The following is a 20853-nucleotide window of genomic DNA, read 5'->3' as shown; positions in this document are numbered from 1 at the left end:
TGACCGCCTGACCCAGAGCAGAGCAGGGTAGGGTAGGGTTGCCTTTCAGCGTTTGTTCATTTAGCCTACATTTTCTTTAAGTTTGCCTTCTTATTCTTCTTCTTTAGGACTGTTATAACCTAAGTTGTCTCTTTTTGGCCTCTTGCTGTCTTCATTGTGAATTGAGTTACTACAACTGTACAATAACCACAACTTGGGAAATTGAAAAAACAAACAACAAAAATCATGTAAGATAAATGTACATGAAAGCAGGAATCAACGGGACAGCCTTGGATTCCCGAATTTTGAGAGTTTTCGTGATATACATTTTTATGCTAAAACAATAATCTATATTATGGTGTTGTGGTACAGCTGTAAGATAACCTTTAATGGAAAAAACAGCAACAATATCAATGTCATTATTAGGCTTTGTTAATAATATTCATATGATGAATGATAGCAGATGTCAGGCCACCAGAGGATGTTTGCTGACTCGACCTTTTGCAAATTCAGGAGTAGTTTGAGACTTGAATAAAGACATGTATAACTGGTCAATAACAGGTCATTAAAATGCTCAATCATTAGGCTATATGAGTCTCACCAATTGTTAATGCTAACCAGTTATTAAATGAAAAGGCATTAAAGTCGCAGAGTAGAAATAAATAAAATGAAAAATAATTAGGATTATTATGTCTACACTGAATATGACAGACTTTGCCACTTAGCTTGCTGCAATAATCAACTAACTAACTATATCTAAAATAACAAACTGAAAAAAATTAAAAACAACTACACAAATATATCTATCAATCAATTAATGATTAATTGGTGATTTGCCACAGTATATATATTTTTTTTTAATAAGCAGATGGATTTGCCCAGTGTGTACATTCCTGCAGACAAAGTAACGTTTTGCTGGTTGGACAGGAGATGTGTCCTGTGCCTTATGCCGCGGCCCCTTGATGCATATTGACATGTAATTAGCCAGAGGCCCAGGCACAGCCAACCAATCAGGTGTCGGAGGAGAGGCTGCGTCTGACCGGCTGGCAGACACACACAGGACAGAGCTCCGGCTGCAGCCCAGCCCTGCGGCGGTGACAGCACTCACAGCGACTGGACCAGGTCCTGACTTCACCTTCCCGTCTATTTAATGCAAGGTACAATGTGTTTATAGATTTTATTCCGATTTATACGGACTTTTAAAACACCCACCTCTGACAAACCTCTGCCGGCTGCATGTTTTTCTCAATCCTGAACTCCCGGCTGGGATGGCTCTCAACTTCCAAACTAGCTAGGACACGCGATGTACTTCCGTTAGTGACTTTCAAAGTTAAAACATGTTTCACTAGTAACACTAGTTGGACAGTCTGTTGCTTTAGTGTGAAGTCGACGTATAGTGTTTCCGGTGTTTTAGCAGCGCTCTCGTGCTAGCTTGACGAGCCGTTGCCACGGAGCTGCAGGGGGACTTAAGTCGATGTTGCGCGCGGTACCGTGTCCTGAGGGGACAGTTGACCGGCCACCGGGCCCGGTACACCCCGCGGCTGTTGGTCTGTCTGTGCGGACAGATTAATTCAGAAAAGTTAAAAAAAAAAAAAAGAAAAAAAAAAGGCAAAGCCAGGGAACTTCATCCATGTAGTTTGGTCCCGATGGAGGGTGTGGAGTCCAAGTGTGACGCGTTACGTCATTCATAGTTTCGCTGTGGTGTTTGCGCTGCAAAAAGTGGCCGTAACAACAAGTGGCCGGCACTCTCACGCTCCAGCCTTTTCCTTTTCGTAATATGAAAAAGGTAATTTCACCTGTTTCCAATTCGGTTTTTGTCACGTTTTCCTCATCACGGTCCACACAGCAGTGCATAGCATACATTCTTTAGATCAAGAGAATAGTTTCGACAAGATTTCATCACAAACAATTGTGTTTTTTCCCAAAAATATATTGATACCTAATGGTGGGATCATGGACTGTGTGTAGCAGGATGGAGCACAATGATTATTTCTGGCCACCTGTTTTTAAAAACTTCAAAGTTGGACTGGGCCGCTGGTGAAGCTGGTTGAAGCTGCGTGTGGAGGGCGTGTCTCCAGTCTGCCAGATAGTCCTGACATTTCTATTAGAATAGGCCTATCGAATATTTGTAATGTAAGCTATCCTTCATCACACTCTCCCTGTGGGTTACGATGGATCAGATTTCTTATTTAAATTGACTTTACTTACTTAATACTTTGTCCCAAACGCTCTAGCTCCACCCAGAACAAAAACTGAAAGTATTTCTCCTGAAGGGAGAAGGAATGTATACCTGGCTCTACAGCAGGGGAAATCAGGAACATCTTAAACCTAAAATACTTTTAACAGAATGTGTGCAGGGGTTTACAGTAATACTTGGTGGCTTTTTAAAACATCAGGGAATTTGGGAGAGTTAACACAGATGAACATTTACCATATCCCTTTAGAAAAAAGAGACTGAGTATGTATACGCTTGGTTTATTATTAGATAGTAAAACAAACTCTGTAAAATTCTAAACCACATTTCTAAAAGTCTGCAATCTGTAACAGTGATCTGCAACCCTGACTTAAAGCAGATATCAGCTTCACGGCCGTTTCGGCTAATGCTGCGTTCAAGGCAGGCTTTTGAAACCGTAAGTTACAGCTTCAAGTCACAACTACGACTTGGTAGCGTTCCAGGTAACCCGTAGCTCGTGTTTTTACCATCCTGTTGTCTGTGAAAGTTCCCTATAACGGCCACTCGTAACTTCCGACCCGTGAACTCGTACCAGATCGAACTGGTATGACTTCACAGGAAGGAAAAACACAAAGTACGAGTTTCTTTGAACGCACCATGAGTTAGCAGCCCCCGCCCTTGTCAGGCATCAATTGGTCCTCGTGCTACGTCACCACATTCACGCGCATCCCTTGGCTGCACACACAGCCCTTCATGCCGTTCTCTCTCCTCATTGGATAACACTTGTATCCCACAAGGAAAATTTTCTCCTCGGGTTACAGCAGAGCAGAGTGACGGAGAGACTCGTGTTTAGGCTGAAATACTTCATGTAAGTGATTGCTGACGGAAAATAGGACTATTTAGGACTTATATTAACAAAAACATTCCACTGATATCTGCTTTAAATACAATATTTGCTTTGAAAAGCTGATCAGCAGTTGATTAAAACTTGACCTAATGAGCCATACCACACAGGGTGAACTCAAGCTCATCATGTAAGCCTAGGCTACGTTTCAGTGGGATGTCATCATCATTAGTCCCAGTCACTCCCAGACTTAGTTTCTGCTGCAAAAGGTTTAGGAAAAGTTACACTGACAAAAATACTTTTATCTAAACAAGCTGTGAAACAATCGTTTTGCGTTGTTGTTTGTTTGCTTGTGTTTTTGTGTGTTTTTTTACTTACTTATTTATGGAATTGCATGATTTTGAGATGGCTGACGGGGAGCTGGTGAAGAAGATGCTGCGGGCCATCCTCCAGGCCAACAAAGGCGGAGTGTCACTGTCACGACTACAGTCAGAGTACAAGGAGCTGACCGGGGAGCAGATACCACATAAACAAATGGGACACAACCACTTGGATGTGCTGCTAGCCGGCATGCCAACTGTAGTCCGCATGGAACGCAATCGCTCTGGAGAGGTGTGTGTTTTCCATTTCACTGGTGCCACAAAAAAACCCTGATCTAGTCTAGTGGTCCCAAAAAGACATAGGCTAACTAAAATTTAATTTAATTCAGAGACTGATGACGACATGTTGCTTATCACTGGGTTGTTAGTGCAGGAACTACTGTAATATATTTTTCTCTGAGGGATGCTGACCATACGTGGATAAAGTAAAAGTGGACCCCATACAACAATGCATCCAGATTACTTCATGTATTAAATAAGATGTGCAATAGTCACGACCAAAACTTTGGTAATCAAAGACAATTAAAGTTTATGCTCACTGTTAACTGATCATAGCTAGCTATAGCTAACTAATTGTAATATGCTGGTGTAACCTTTACAGTGTTGATATAAATGTAAATAACATTTTCTTTCCCTTTTTTTTTACCAACTCTGGTCAAAAACTAGTGACACCAAAGATCCAAAGTATCTTCCATTTCTTGTGGAGTTTAGATCTTCCTCAATCTTGTGATCGGTCGCTCATCAACAATCCCATCTATGTCCCTTTGTCTCTTCAGATGGTCTACTTTGCTTCAGGGTCCAATGAGACGACCCATGTAGCCAAGGTGGTGGCTCGCCAGCGTAGCTCCAAGAAGACAGGCCGACCCCACCTGGTCAACACCCAGATGAGGGTCAAACCAGCAGCACCTCTTGTCCTCAATGGTAAGATTTTGGACAACTATCTTTTTTTATACATTATATTTATCAATTCCAGGGTTAATTTATGGAGGATTTAAAACATAGCAACTGTGGATTTCACAATTTCTCTGTGAGAATCAGCAAAATGCTCCATAAAGTTACAAAGGGGGAAACAGAATTGTCAAGGCTTTATGTGAACTTCATGTGTTTACCATAACAATATCTAAAAGGAATCTAATCCAGTTTCACAAGCTGCACATTCCACCTGTAATCTCATAGACTGTCCCTTTCACCAGCGACTATGGAGAACACACAATTAGCCCTATTCAGTTTCACAGATGTTCTGTCTGATTCAGTCACAAGTTGGGTTTAAATCAATTATCTACGAAAAAAAAAAGAAATCTAGTGAGTGTAACATATACTTTGTGTTGTGTATCTTAATTCTGATTCAAAAGCCTGATCTTTAAAAGCTTGTAGTTGTAGTTTGGTTCTCAAAGGTCCACAAGACATGTAGAGGAAGACTAAATCAGTTATCTGTATTTAATTAGTTGAAAAGTGCAATAAATGACCATTTTATGGAGATAAAAAAATTACAGTGAGTGTGACAGCTCTGTTTCTCAGTGGTTAGTAGGCTATTGAAGCTCTTAAACTGCACTGCAAGAACAACTGGTATTGGGTGTCCATTGTGTGTCTTGGACCATTGTGTCTATCCAAACACACAACAATACATGTTTATAAATGACGTAAATATAATTTATTGTTGGCGGCACGATTGAAAACACGTTTGACAACATAGCAAAGAGAGGTCAGTGTAAATGCTGACCTTTCTTGTGTGAACATCAACATTGATATACACAACACGTGATGTGACACAAAACGCCTCATGATGTCCCTCTATAAATCCTAATGTCATTGTGAATGTAGAAAAAAAGACATAGTTTTTGGAAACGTGATAAAATAATGATCAAATAAGAAAGCTCAATAATATTATAATAAAGAAATAAACTGCATTTTCGGATCAGTCCCGTTAGTATACTGTGGCGTAGCCTGTAGAGCAACACTGGAATCTGCCTATTTTAAATAAAACTTCTTGTGGGTTTCTAAACTGTCTGAAAGACACCACTGATGTCAGTGCCCTCAGTGGTAGCTGTAGCCCGCTCTGTTCATTTCCTCAGAATCAACCAAAAGGCCTTTTTGAAATGCTCAAAGGCCTGGATTTGGCACATGGGCCACTGACTGCATGTCTCTGCACTATAAAATCCCTCTTGTCTGCATGTGATGATGACAGAGCAGTTTTACTCTCAGTTGTTTGTTTCCTACTTTCTTTGCGTGAATAATGCATGGATTACGCCTGTGCTGTGTTTTTATTATCTTTTTTTTTTCCACAACTAAATATTAGACTGGATGTTTATATTTAGTTGCTGTAGCTTCTCTGGCATCCATAACAAGCACTCAGTTTGAACACTGAACACTTCCCAACCTTTTCCAGACTCCTCTTGTGGCTGGTGCTACTGTGCAGCAGCAGGACTGCAGCAATAGAGAACTAGAAAGTGTCCAGTGTCTGTGTCGGTGCTGTGACAATGCAAGATTAGCAAAATGCAATGTGTCTGTGGCAGCAGCCTGACAGGATGTGGATGAATGGCTGGCCTGTTTTAACTGTTGCTCTGTGGAGACCTGCAGCTCTTATGGCTCCAAGAATATCACACTCATAGTAGACAGATACACAATGCTCGGTGCTTGCTCACTTGTCAGGTTAATGTGTATTCAGAGAGGTCAACACACACATACACACCCACAAACGTGAACCTCTGCTCATTAATTTCTGACTGTATTTCCCCAAGAAATACACAAACATGCAGTCGCACGTGCACACACACATAAGCAGCAGCATGCACACTCATTTCTTTTCCAGCGTGTACACCTCCGCTTGGCTGTGATGCTGCAGAATATTCTCAGAGTCAGAGGAGGATGCAGGAGTTGGTAGTGCAGGGAGGAGAGAGCGGAGAGAGGAGGAGTGAGCAAGAGGACTGGAGGAAAAAGAACGGCAGAGGGGACGGGGAAATGGTAAGGAGGGGAGGGGGTGGACAGATGACAGGGAAGGAGGGAGCGAGATCGAGGGGGAGCGGGGTGGGGTGTTGAGATTTGAGGCGGACGGAGCCTGTAAGCGGCTGAGACTCAGCTGCGAGCGAGGAGCAGCTGATACACAAAACAACCTCTCCATCTCTCTCTCCCTCTCTCCCTCTGGTTCTCTCCCTCACCGCCGGGGGGATATTGATATTCAGACAGAGACAGACCAGGGATTGTGTGTTCATGCCGGTGAGGTGACGCGGCGTCTGCTCTGAAGTGCGTGTATGTGTATGTGTGTCAGTGCTCGTCCTTGCCTATATTTGCATGTGAATTTAACCTCGCGTCTGCCTGCACGTGTGTGTGTGTGACTGCTGACTTTCTGTAATGTGCATGTGTGTGTGTGTGTTTCTCCGGAAGACTTGCTCATTAATTGATTGTCCGATATATTAATTGATTGGCTGCCAGTAGCGTATCCGCTCCGGGCGGAAAGAATAAGGTTTGGGAATTAAAACTGTCTACTCATGACTTTTAGATGTGTAGGCTGATTCTTGTTGTTTTTGTCACTAGAAGGATTTAATGAGATTCAGCAAAAAGAGAGAGGATGAGAAAGCAGGAGAAAGTTCTAGACCCTGCTGAAGGAAAAGAGAAGTGAAGAAAAGAGTGAAGATGAACACAAACAGTAGGAGGAAGAACTGGAAAAGAAGAGGTGTTGCTGGGGCACAAATGACTAAGGGTTTATGCACAACAAGGTGTAATGAGGATGTCACTTAGGAGAAATGTGATGTCATGCTGTGCTTGAATGATGTAACACCAGTGGACTGGTGAGTGCTGTGTTAGGATAATCATACTTTGATTTGTGGGCTCTTCATTGAGCAGGCAGTGACTCATTCACTGCCGTCACTGGATTTGGGGATTATATCCAGAGTCCTGCTACCTGTTACATGTACTTCCATTCTCTCCACAGGATCTAACAACAGCAGTGTCATATACTGTGTCTATGCAGTATTTGCTACTGCTCTTTTCATACTTGTACATATAGGCCTACTCCATTTTCATTCATCACAGTCTCACAGTTTTCTGAACTTTGAGGACAGTCTCTCAGTCTTGACCTTTAACCAAAGCTAACCGACTTCCTGCTGCAACGTGCAGGTTCTGGAAATCAAGCTGGTGCTAGCATGACGCTCTCCTACATCCTTTTTGTGCACGCTGTCTCACTTGATGCATGAGTCAGGGGCGTGTTAGCCTGTGAGTCAGCTATAGCCACCTATTACAGACCATAGGTGTTCAAGAATTTACTGACAGCCTCGAGCTCCCAACCCTTTCCCTCCATATAGTGGCTAGGCTTCCTGAAAAAGAGTGGATATGTCTGCAGCGTTACCATCAGGCTGTGTGTATCCATGTAGCATATTACATATAGAAAATATTTTTTAAAAAGTTACATTCTGTGGCCCTAACTCAAATTGATGTGTTTCCTTGACCTTCTTCATTCATACTATGGGGCAGCTAAACTGACAGATCCAGTTGCATAAGCACAGATGCAGATACCATTGTTTTATCAAGTCCTCAAGGCAATTCTTTCATTTCTTCTTCTTTAATTTCTGATATTGTGTTGTCACTTGATGGCTCGCTAACTGGAGCTATGATGTTATTCATCACATCTGATGTGTCTACACATATGTAACCATCAATGACAGATACACACAGCTACACTACACTACTCTGACTTTTCAGCTCCATAGTTTGATTCTTCTTGTTTTCTCTCTTTCTGTGTGTGTAGCCAAACCTCAAACCTCTCTGAGGCAGCCCAACCACCGCAGCAGAGGTGGTGGTAGAGGAGGAGGCAGCGGCCGAGGAGCCGGACATGGAGACTTCAGACAAGCCCGGGACATGAGGGATGGCCAGTCAGACAGTAAGACAGGGGCCCATCCTAACAAGATGTCCAATCAGAACACACCCAGCAAGAAAGGAAACCCACCTGCAGAGAAGTGAGTGAGGTGGAGGGTTAAGATTTTACAGTGCTGTTTTATGTGGAAGTCACCAAGCAGGCTTCCACAATGTTTTGGGAATCCAAGCAGGGGAATGGAAATGAACAAACTGTCCTGTTGACTTCCTGTGCAGCTGGCAACATAGCCTCTAGTGCAGACTGGGATAGACAGTGAGATTGTTCATCTGAAAACATGTTCAGGGGTTATTTGATGATATTTCAAGTAGCTACTTGATGTTTTCCTCTAAGACCCCACCATCCAGTTCTAACTACAGCTTTCTTTCTTTCTTTCTTTCTTTCTTTCTTTCTTTCTTCTTTCTTTCTTTCTTTCTTTCTTTCTTTCTTCCTTTTCTCTCTCTCCCCCTTTCTTTCTTTCTTTCTTTCTTTCTTTCTTTCTTCTTTCTTTCTTTCTTTCTTTCTTTCTTTCTTTCCCTGTTGCTCATTGCTGTCTCTCTCTGCCCCCCACCCCCTCCCACCTGTGTGGTCTGAGCTGAATCAGAATAGGCTGCTGTGAATGGGAGCCTGGTTGAACTCTGGTTGGTTTATGAGTGCAAACAGCCTCCCTGCTGCTGCTTATTCAGCACTGGGCTGATGATGTGCTCTCTAGATTATTCTGGTTTTCTCTCTGCCTTTCTCTGTATCCGTCCTTCTTCTCCCTCTATCCATCTCTGTTGTTTTTGTTTGTTATTGCCACAAATATATCTCTTAATCGACACTCACTCCAGTGCTGTTTGTCTTCGTACTGCCTCTGCCATTCATCAGGTCCCTGACTGAGTTAATCATCTGATTTATTGTAGCTCAAGAAGCCCAGCCTTTGCTCGATATCATCTATTTGTATTGCTTTAACAGTGAATCAAGATTATTCAGTTCATTGACTTGCTCTTCCACTTCCATGCATCCACGGCTCTGTTCGTCTGTCCACTGTGAAAACAACTGACATCAGTCCTCTGTCTGTGTCAGTTGTGGGTGTCCAGTGGGCCACTGGCCCTCCACAGCACAATGGGGCAACAGGGTGGGAAGCCTGGTGTGTTGGCAGAGGACACGAGCCCAGGGCAGGGGGGATGTGAGCCCTTTCTAATCCCTGCTCTATTCTTTGGTAGATTAACGCTTCTAAACCGACACAGAGTGAATCAGCACATCTCTCTGTATCCCTCTAGAACTTCTATTGGACAGTATGCTGGCTCCATCATCATTTGTGTGTGTGTGTGTGTGTGTGTGTGTGTGTGTGTGTGTGTGTGTGTGTGTGTGTGTGTGTGTGTGTGTGTGTGTGTGTGTGTGTGTGTGTGTGTGTGTGTGTGTGTGTGTGTGTGTGTGTGTGTGTGTGTGTGTGTGTGTGTGTGTGTGTGTGTGTGTTCAGGTGCACACTATTGTGTGAATTACAGTCCAACAAAACCAACTTTCATTAAAATGACAGCACAGGGGACAGTGGAGGAGGCTTGTCTGTGTTAGAAGACTTTTGTTGTATTCAGGCAAATGTTAGCTGCACTAAGGACCTTTAAAGACATAATCCAACAAGAGCTGAAGTCACAGGGTCCATTTATTCAACAATGGAAGCAAAATCTAAATGAAACTGTAGCAACAGGCTCCATTAAACCACCACTCTTCCTCATGGTGTGTGCCAATTTTAATGTTATTCCATTATATCCAAATTGCATAACTTTTTTTCTTCTAATAAAGACATTCTTCTCCATTTCTCTCTTTGGACATCTTCAGATGTATTCTTTCAATCAGATATCACGTTATTGTGACTAAGCCAATTAATCATCAGTGATGGGCAGTGAAGTGCACTGACGTCATGTTCCATGATCTGCAGCAGCAGATATCAATCTGACCGCTTGACTATTGCAGATTTTATTATACTGTGATTGATTTTAAATCACTACTATTTCAATTTTGCAAGTCATTATGCTCAATAACCATAATGACAAAATTAAAGCATGTTTTTGTATTTTGCAAAATTATTAAGAAAAATTAAATCTCAAATTCGATTTAAAGCAGAAGTAAGCGGAATATTTGTGTTAATATAAGTCTTAAATAGTTATATCTTCCGACAGCAATCACTTATATAGAGTGTTTGGTCCGAAACAAGGGTCTGTCAGTCACTCTGCTCTGCTGTAAGCCGAGGAGAAAACCTTCCTTGTATCCTACAACCTTTATCCAATGAGGAGAGAGAACGGCATAAAGGGGCGGTCCTCTCTGTATGTGCAGCCAAGGGATGCGCGTGAATGTGGTGACGTAGGGACGAGGGCGGGGACTGCTAACTCCATCGGCTGACAAGAAGTTAGCCAAAACCACTGGATCGCTTACTTCTGCTTTAAGTATTTGGACACTTGGACACACCCTTAGAAGTCGTTTGCTTGAAGAATGACCATGGCAGCAGAACTCAGGCCTTTATGTTAGAGTGATGGGGAGATGCAGCTCAGTACTGAGAAATCTTTGAAAAAAAAAAAAAGCAGCTCCAGAGAGCATGCAACCTGAGACTGGAGCAACAGTTCAACTTTCAGCACGACAATGACCCAAAACATGCAGTGGAGGCAACACTGGAGCCTTGGGAGTCTCTGACTGTATTTAAGTATCTCAGCCAAATTCCAGACTTAAACCACATAGAACATCTGTGGAGAGACCTGAATATCGGAGCTCACTCGCTGTAAACTGAACTGAATTTAAAATCTGAGAGTTTACTAAAAAAAAAGTAGGTTGATGGCCAAAAGTTGCAACTATTTATTTATTTATTCCTTTACAACTAAATCTACGGCACAAGAAAGTGTGCAAAGTGTTTTGAATACTTTCTGAAGCCATTGCATGTACGGTCGGGGCAGTGAAGCCCTTCAACCTGTCTCACAGTCATTGAGGGTCAGAAAGTATGAAATTGCCTTTTTGCTCTGTTTATTGATTGCTTGCTTCCATTTTTAGCTCTGTGCCTGGGTGAGCCAGAAGCTGTGAAGCTCTGAAGAGGGAGAGGGAGAATACAATAGGATTAGTCAAGGCAGAAGGGAGAAAATGTATAAACAAAGTAGTTACTGTACCAGTGAGGTAACTGATCTGACTAACAGGTATGATGAGAATAGGAAGAAGAGGATATGGGAGGGGTGGATTAACCTGTATTAAAATGTGGAATTCAGTTCTTTGTTATATGTATAGAGAGACAGAGATAGATATATGACACAATTTAGTGGTCTCTCCATGCATTCTCAGTTTCTCATTGTCAGAGGAGTGCGACCTAATATGCTATTTACAGTGCAATGTAGCCTACTATATGTTCTCAGTAGTGTCCCACAACCTTTTGTTCTAGACCAAGGGGGGATGGAGACAGTTTGATTAATGGGTTGTTATACTGAGGACAAAAGACTTTGCCTGCACTGAGCTTCGGCTGGTTATCTGTTTTAGACTTTGAGACTTTTTTTTGAAGTTCTCACACTGTGCCTTGCCTGGTAAGAGAGTAAGTAATGATCTGACATGCAGCACAGAGCCCGACCTGGCCTTAAAACTTAAAACTTAGACCTACTGTAAATGCAGTGGGGATTTTTTTTTATAGCTGTTCTCAGAGATGTCACAGTAGTATGAGGTCTTAAAGAGTGAGAGTGTGTTTTCTCTTCTTTCTCATAACCCTGAGAAAGTAACCCTCCCGCTTGTTGTGTTCTCTTGTGTCCAGGTCAGACAAGAGGATGACGCTGCCGTCACGGTTTCATAAGGAGGTACACGCTCACCTTTCCAGAAACTCCCAACAGACTGGTCGTAAGTAGGACAGGCTGCTTTTCTTATGCTCAAAGTACATTTTGTGTAGCTTGTTGAAATGCTGCCAAGACCTGTATAACGTCAAACAATTAAAGTGTAATAAATGAAATTGTGACCAGCTGCTCTAAGGACCACCAGAGGACATTTACATTTAAAATTCAGCTCAGTATGTGGCGGTTTTCCATTGTCAAGCTTGATATCATGTACTGAGGTATCAAATTCTGTCCATCCATCTCTTACAGACCTTCATTTGTAAAAGAGACAAACAGCACTATCTCAGTTGACTCTCCTATAGACATTAAGTCTATTTTAAAGCATTTCTAATTATACCAGCTCCCAAATATAATGTGTTTGTTACCATGTTGCCTGTTTGAGGAAGCCTGGGGGAAAGCACTGGCCTCTAATAAGCTGCATAGTTCCAAGGCTGATATTTAAAAGGGTCCAGCACTTTGAGGCCTCTAAAGACAGGAGGGAACTGTTAAAGCTACTACTGCTGAGTTAAACAGCCAGGCATAACCAGGAGGCGTGTAAAGGCGGCAAAAGGAAGCATTCTTGGGATGTAAACATCCCCCTCAGTGTCAATATTCAACAATTCTCCTTCCTCATTCAAGACGCAAGCCTTAGTTTTGGAGATTGGTACACTAAGCCTCCAGCGGTTTCAGAGGCAAGAGGATCAGAGTGATATAAGCAGTATCCACCTGCATGCGTAATCACTCTTTTCTTCATTTCTTATCGTGCAGCACCGTTGAATCTGAATGAGACCGTGGGCTCGGGGAAAGGAAAGCCCTACAACCCTCAGCAGGTCCAGGGCCGCATCAGAGAGATCCTGGGGAAGTACAGTAATGGGTTCTGGGTATCGAAGCTGCCTCAGATCTACAGAGAGCTGTACAAACAGGACCTACCAACTGAGGCCATCAAAGACTTGGAGACCTGGACCCAAATATGCACTGTACGTACTGCTATGTCTCTCCAGCTGTCTCTCTGCCTGAGAAATGTTGGCTTGGTTTGGTTTGGTTTGGTTTGTTAAGATTAAGTTGCCTGTTTGTGCACAAAATGTCTTGCATGCCCTGAAGGGATTTCTTCAGATTTGGCACAAACATTGACTTGAACTGAAGGATGAATTTATCAGAATTTAACGGTGAAATGTCAACGCTGAGCTAAATGTTATTTCTGTTTATAAGTGTGTATCACAGAGAGCACAGAAGAGGATGAGAGCAAATACAAAAATGCAGCATGTTCAGCATTGTTTAATTACTCTTACCCTCTACAATTGGTTTGTGCTAAAAACATTCAAATGAGAAAGAAAAAATAAGATGAGTTTCAATCTAAAATGTAATAGATTTTTTTTGCTGTTATCTTTCTGTCATGTTACATGTTTCAACACTAAAACGCAAAAATAGAAATTAAAAAGTCAGACAGGTCATCCTAGTTTATCATCTTCACTGAGACAAGTCAGCTCAATGTCACAAATAAGATTCACATGGCAAAAGAAAGAACTTGTCAACAATAAATTAATACCAATTCTAAAAATGTATTACTGTAAACAACAGCTCTTACTTGGTGGATTTGTTGTCCTGTCCACTCCTCTCCATCACCTCCTCTAGGTCGAGAAAACCTGCAGCAGCAACCCGTCAGAGCTGCTTCTCTACCCAGCCAAGGAACAGACCACTACATCCTCCCCTTCACCCACCCATAACCCAAACTCCACCACTGCCCCTGTCACAACGTCAAACACCCCTGCAGATAAACCCTCCCACTCTCCTGCCCAACAGAGAACCCCCACCACCCACCTGACTCGCTCTGGGTCTCGCTCTCCTCAGTCTCCGCCATCATCTTCCTCGTCCCCCAGCCCTCCCTCCTCCCCTGCCAGCATCAACCCTGACCTGAAGTTGAAACTGGAAGAGCTGCTGGTAAAGTACTCCAATGGCCTGTGGGCACACGCGCTGCCCAAGCTCTTCCAGGACACCTACAAAGTCAGTAAAGACTGTTATATACATATCATAACCTAGTTCTGGAGCAAGCTGCACATATTTTCTTAATTTTTCTTTTTCTTTTTTTCTTCAAGACCAAACTGCCTGGACATGTCCTGGAGAACCTTCATCTCCTTTCCGACATCTGCACTATTGACTACCCGATGCCTGACAACCCCAAGAGGGCCATCCTGTACAGGAGGAGCAGCACTGACGGGGGCGGAGGAGAGGATGAGAACTGCAACAGGAAGAACTCTGCGACCAGTGAGGAGGAGCTGAGGGTCAGGCAGGAGCTGGGGAGGAGGCTCAGTAACCATGCGGTGCCTTCTCTTCAGATCCCCAAAGAGGAGTATCCCTCTGTGCTGGTAGTGGAGGCCACCAACACCAACGGAGTCATACTCAGGTGGGAGAGAACAGTGAGTATGAGTGTGCTGCGAGACTCAACAGTTCCTGGATCTCTCACTGTCTCACGGCCTCTCTCAGGTACATCGGTGAGGGTTATTCCCAGGCCCAGGAGTCCATGGAGGATGAGATGAGGGAGTTCTACGGCCTGGACCAAAGCAGCCCCGCTCCTCTGTCATCTCCATGCTCGGGCCAACTTGTTGCTGTCAGAGCTGAGGAGGAAGAGGAGATTCTGAGGGCACAAGTCTGTGAGGTCATGGCCGACAAGGTCAAGGTGAGAAGTTAAAAACAGACTATAGCCAATAACACTGATGATGGAAGGCCATGTAAATGAGCTAGGACAGAAAATGTAAATGTCTAGTAATATAAAACATAAAATATATAAATATAAAACGTTATATAATATATACCACATAAAATATATACCATATAAAATATAGTAATCAATAGATCATGATTTTTCATCTTTTAAAGAGGAACTATGGAAGTCCGATCGCTTTTCCACTGTTTTGCTAACCCTCCTCTCTGCCACGTGCATTAGTTTACAACGGTGCGAGTGAGAAATCAATCAATAGAGCGGTAGATAACGTTAAATACCGTGCATATTTGTGTAGTTTAATCCGTCATAAACAAGAGATTACGGGTTACGGGGCTGGGACACCGGAGCGGTGGCCCTGATCTTGCAAGGTTTCGTTTTCAGCCGAGAGATGCAATAAATGACACACAGTTGGAAGGCAGAGAGCCTCCATTCTCCCTCGTAACAAGTTAAGTCATTTATTAAACCATCACAATTACTCCAAAGCTGTTTAATTAAGGTAAAATGTAGCATAGTTAAACTACAAATCCTGCATGGTTCCTCTTTAATGAGAGGACATTAGTGATCCCTGTGTTTTTTTCTCTGGTTCTCTAGGTGTACTATGTGGATCATGGTTTCTCAGAGGTGATCAGCAAAACCAAAGTGTTTGAGCTGAATGAGAAGTTTTTCAAACTGCCTTTCCAGGCAACCAAGTGTAAACTAGCAGGTGAGTCTGAATGAACACATCAGCATATCCAAAGGATTTTTTTATTTTATTAGAAAGCTGCTTTGTCCTCTTGCTTCTTCGGTTTGACCTACTTCATGTCTGTGTGTTTGTGTGTATCTGTGTGTGTGTGCTTTTCCAGGTCTGGAACCATTCTGTCAGGAGGCTGTGGTGTTGAAGAAGTTTGAGATGATGGCAAGTGGTAGGATCCTATTGGCTGAAATCCTAGAGCGAGAGCAGACTCCTCTTGTCGTCCTGTACGACACGTCGCAGGATGATGATGTCAACATCAACGCTGCTTGCATGAAAGCTTTGCAGGACAAGACGCTAGCAAGCCCGTTGCAGGTACAGAAGCTAAATTCGTCCATATCAAGTGTGTGAGTGAGAATGTACAATACACTAAACTTCTATCAGTCGCTCTCCTCAGGTGAACAGCGCTTATATGAACGTGACTGTGAGCAGCGTCTGCTCAGATGGGACCATCTACTGTCAACTGCCATCCAGAGGCCTTGCCAAGCTGAATGAGATACTGGAGAATATAGAGACGTACTTCCACTCACAGGTTAACACATGATATATTTGATGTCTCAATTCCTTTTTGGGCCTGGAATAGCTTTTATGTTTTCAGTTAGTGCTATAACACATCCACATCCACAGTGTGCGGACATTGCTCGTTTCCTCATAGTATATTTTTGCCCAGCATCTGTCAGATGTCTTTTTGGAAGTGTGTGCTCCCCTTTGAACTTCAGTGCTATAAAATGTGCCAAATGCATCAACTGCAGGCCAAAAACTATTTAAAACATTATTGCTATTGCTGTCAAAGATTCATGTATTCAGTCAGTTATCTAGCCATGTAGGTTTAGCTATGTGCTAAGAAATGGAGTACAGTACAGCAATGTTAAGTTTGGTCTGTTTGTGTAATATATTGACAGTAAGAGTAACAGACGGACAGACAGATAGATGGATACTTTATTAATCCTGAGGGAAATTTAACAACAATACAATACAATGAACAATAGCACTAACAACACCAGCTTTTATGATTACAAGCCATGTTTATGATAATAGCTCCGTCCTTTAGCATCATTAAACAGGTTTATACATTTATTGGGCCCGCTCTTTTCTCTGGAACTATGCCTCTGCGTTTATTGCCATCTTCCGAGCATTTGACAGACCATTTCACTTGAGTTTCTATGTCAACTCCATTTTTTTCTTGCTTGTCAGCTTTTTCTTTGTCTTATTTTGCAAAGGCCTTTTCCCATTGTCAGCAAGTGCAGTGATTGCATTAGTATTTGTATGTGTGCAGCACGTGTGCTTATGTATAATAGATTGTATAATTCTTCTAAAAGGAATACACATGAGGTTCACACAAATGTGTTACACACTCCTGACAGGAAATGACAGGAGAAAAGTATGTATCCTCCCTGCCATGTGTTTATGTGTCTGACCAGAAGCTTAGCTGTGTGTGTGCTCCCCCCAGCATGTTTAGTTTGGCTCCATATTGTCCGGGAGTGAGCGGTGTAGGCGCACACACATTCATCTTAAAAGCTTTTTTGTGAATGTATTTGTGCCATGTCGCTTCTCCAGGGCGGAGTTGTGGACAGATTGAGATTAGGTTGTTAATCTGGAGTTAAGACATTGCCAAGCCACTTAATCTGTTAGCAGCACAGTGGAGCTGATGCTTTTTCTAGGTGTGCCATTGCCGTCCTTTAAAGCTTGTGACTGGAGCTCAGTGACACTCAACGTCAGTGTGTAGGTAAACATAGTGTGGAAACGTCTTTGACCAGTCCTATGTTCTTATTCCAGAGACATATCATATGCAACTGTTAAACATGCTTGCATGCATACTTGAAAATTGCTCTACGGCCTCAGGAAAGCAGGGTGATGAGTTCTGAAATAAATGATGATATCATGCAGTAGCTTTTGCAGCTTATCTTCAATATGGTAATCAGTAGCTCAAAGAGGTCAGAGGTCCACCCACACCTACAGTATACAGAATAACTTTATTATATTAGACCTGTGAGTTGATCTTGGGCCTGCACAAATCACATTAGTGTGCAACTCTTCTGGGGTTAATTTAATTCTATCATTTGCTTTCAAATTTTCTAAAACATCAACAACAGTTTTCCGTTTCAAGCTACGGCAGATCCAAGTCCTAATGTTTGATGTCATTGTGAAGCACACCTGCAAAGTGAAACCTTTGTGTGAGCTTTTACAATGACATTTTATTGTAGTCATAAAGCAACAGTTACTCATTCTGAGTAACTTCACAAAGCCCGAGGAAATGCAATGATGACAAATGTGGTTTCTTGATGACACATAATATTTTTTATTCCAGGTAACGTCAGAGTTCCTGGTGTCCAGACCCTTTTGTGGAAAAGGATGTATGGCCCGCTATAAAGGCAAATGGTCCCGTGTGGAGGTAAGACAACATTGTTCCCTGGACTAGAGATGATGAATTGTGATTTTTACCTGACAAAAGGAATCAGTCACAGTTGCACAAGAGAGCTGCCATGTTGAGCTGAGATCAAGAAGAAAGACTGAGCAAAGCGTGTCACTACAAAATATATTGTGTCCTCTGTGGTTAAGCAGTTGAAAACAGTGTGGTAGCTGCAAGATCAGCTTTGAAGCCAGAAACTTCCTGGTTATGTAATCCCAAGCCTACAGTAATTTCATCATTCTTTTTTGTAATGTTTGTATTAGAATAAAAAAAATAATAAAATTGTATCCGTCATTGTCTTTGTGTCTATCCTTAGATCACTAACCTCCATGGCAGCAGAGTGCTGGACATCCTGTTCATCGATGTGGGTGTTCAGGCATCTGTGGAGGTCTTTGAGCTGAGAGAGATCCCACCACTGTTCCTCCGTGACCTTATGGCTATCCCACCACAGGTCGGTGTCTGTCTGTGATAGACAGACATGAGAAATTGTAATTGCGTGGACTTCCTTATATAACACAACTCTAATACCCTTTGTTCAGGCTGTGAAGTGCTGCCTAGCAGACCTGGCTGTCAGTGTTGGATCCTGGACTCCAGATGCTGTCCAGTGGCTGCGAGAGAAAGTGCTCAACATCACTGACTGTAGCATGAAGGTCATTTCATCTTTCGATTGAAATCAAACCAACAATTCCAAAATACTGATGATATTTAGCTTTGTGTTTATTTGAGAACCTAGTGCTCCTATTCCCTCCACATCTCACATTCATCTATTTTTATTGCATCCTAGGTTGCCAAGGTGGATGAAACCAAGCGCTGCGTCTACGTCCACCTCTTCACCGATAAGAACTTCCACGACCCGGCCCGTAGCCTCAACCATCAGATGGCCCAGTCTGACCTGTTCAAACATCAACCAGATGTTTTTCTGACGAGCCACAGGTTTCCACTGCTTTATAATCACCAATATTTTTGCCCATGTTTTACTTTATGCGCTAAATCTCTCCTTTGCTTATTTCATTTCACAGCCCTGCTAAGATCTCCACAACCAGTTTGTCCTCCAAGACCTCTAGTACCAGTGATTCCTCCAATGGCAGTCCGATATCAACCTCTGTGCCGGCCAAGCCTCATCTCAGAAGGGCTCTGTCAGGACCCAGAGGAGGTGGAGGGGGAAACATCACCACCAACACCACACCAACAGAGACACCATCATCCCCCTCACCCTCTCTCCAGCTGCCACCACTACTAGAGCTACCCCCCACTGGTAATGATGTTCAATAGAGTGGGAAGAATTCAAATTAAAGCAGAAGTAAGCGATCCGGTTGTTTTGGCTAACTTCTTGTCAGCCGATGGAGTTAGCAGTCCCCGCCCTCGTCATGGATCTATTGGTCCTCGTCCCTACGTCACCACATTCACGTGCATCCCTTGGCTGCACACACAGAGAGGACCGCCCCTTTATGCCGTTCTCTCTCCTCATTGGATAAAGGTTGTAGGATACAAGGAAAGTTTTCTCCTCGGCTTACAGCAGAGCAGAGTGACTGACAGACCCGCGTTTCAGACCAAACACTCTATGTAAATGATTGCTGTCGGAAGATATAACTATTTAAGACTTATATTAATACAAACATTCCGCTTACTTCTGCTTTAAGTATTTTATTAGATATTTTAAAAAATCAAGGCATGAGATCTGTTTTGTCACTGCAGGTCAGCCTAGTATTTGGCCTCACTGTAGCTTCCATCTTTTCCCTCTCAGGAAACAACATAGATGTATATGTGTCAGTGGCGTGCCACCCAGGCCACTTTGTTCTGCAGCCTTGGAGAGATATGTACAAACTGGTGGTGCTGATGGGAGAAATGATCCTGTACTACAACAAGACTGAGGAGAAGCCACTCAACATAGAGAAGAACCAGATATATGCTGCTAAAGTGGAGAACAAGTGAGTGAAGCACTGATGTCATTACATTACATTTATTATTCTGATTTCCACTGTGAAACAAGTCAAAGTCTGGCCTGCGTGGTGTTATATAGTCCATCCATTTCTTCCAACGTGAAACAAACAAGTCCTTCTTGTAATTCAAATCCGCAGTTAATTTCCCAAAAAAGTCCCCCAAAAAAAGACTTTACTTTCCAGGGGCACGCGACTCCCAAACATTTCTTGTATTGCCTTATGTATTTCCTTCCAATAAGTTTTAATAACCCGACCATCCCAAAAAACATGATAATGATTTGCATTCATATTTCCACACTTTCGCCAACAAGCTGGGGAGTTACCTTTATAGTGGGATTTTTGATAAGGTGTAATAAAATATTTAATAAGGCTCTTCCAGCAAAACCCCGTCCAACTCTGTGAGCTACTACATTTCCATTGATACTGTTGTGGATTTTCAGTAATAAAAGAAATGGAAGCAGTTGTGCTCAGCCTGAATATAATTAGTCGTCATCCCTCTCCCTTCTCAGCTGGCATCGTGTGTTGGTGAAGGGAGTTCTGAGCAATGGTTTGGTGTCTGTCTACGAGTTGGACTATGGTAAACATGAGCTGGTCAGCTGCACCCAGCTCAGACCTCTGATCAAGGAGTTCAGACAGCTGCCATTCCAGGGAATCACAGCTCAGCTGGCCGGTGAGTGGAGTCAGTCGTGTCGAGCGCCGCACGATCTGATTTCTGTCGCTAATGTCATATCTAAAATCTAAACCGTCAGAATAACCCACTGTTGCCTCTTTCCTCCCTTCACAGGAGTGAAGCCGAGACAGTGGTCAGAAGAAGCCTCCATCGTTTTCAGGAACCACGTGGAGAAGAAACCCCTCGTGGCTCAGCTGGAGGCCACACAGGAAGCCACCAACCCGTGGGACAGGAAGATGACGGTGTTCCTGGTCGACACTTCGCAGGAAGAAAGGGACATCTGGGTGCATGACATCATGGCTGAGTTTGCTGATGAGCAATAAGTTGTAGACAAACAGATCGTCAACAAGTCT

The 20853-nt window shown here is 42.9% G+C and overlaps 1 protein-coding gene across 1 annotated transcript; it reads left to right on the top strand.

Moving 5' to 3' along the window:
• Positions 1–1057: 1057 nt before the first annotated feature.
• Positions 1058–20823, top strand: tdrd7b (tudor domain containing 7 b; the record flags this gene model as incomplete). The annotated part of the gene is made up of 20 exons (XM_083992719.1): positions 1058–1136; positions 3402–3608; positions 4153–4297; positions 8118–8325; positions 11977–12059; positions 12800–13008; positions 13664–14032; positions 14125–14432; positions 14513–14705; positions 15342–15453; positions 15593–15795; positions 15878–16012; positions 17789–17872; positions 18207–18341; positions 18430–18540; positions 18675–18823; positions 18910–19145; positions 19635–19818; positions 20340–20500; positions 20615–20823. The coding sequence occupies exons 2-20, from the start codon at positions 3402–3404 to the stop codon at positions 20821–20823; spliced, it is 3441 nt and encodes a 1146-aa protein (XP_083848845.1). The 5' UTR covers positions 1058–1136.
• Positions 20824–20853: the final 30 nt, after the last annotated feature.

Source organism: Trachurus trachurus (assembly GCF_905171665.1).
Source record: "Trachurus trachurus genome assembly, chromosome: 18".
Taxonomy (NCBI): domain Eukaryota; kingdom Metazoa; phylum Chordata; class Actinopteri; order Carangiformes; family Carangidae; genus Trachurus; species Trachurus trachurus.
The sequence above is the reverse complement of the archived record's forward strand: the minus strand, read 5'-3'. Positions and strand labels throughout refer to the sequence as shown.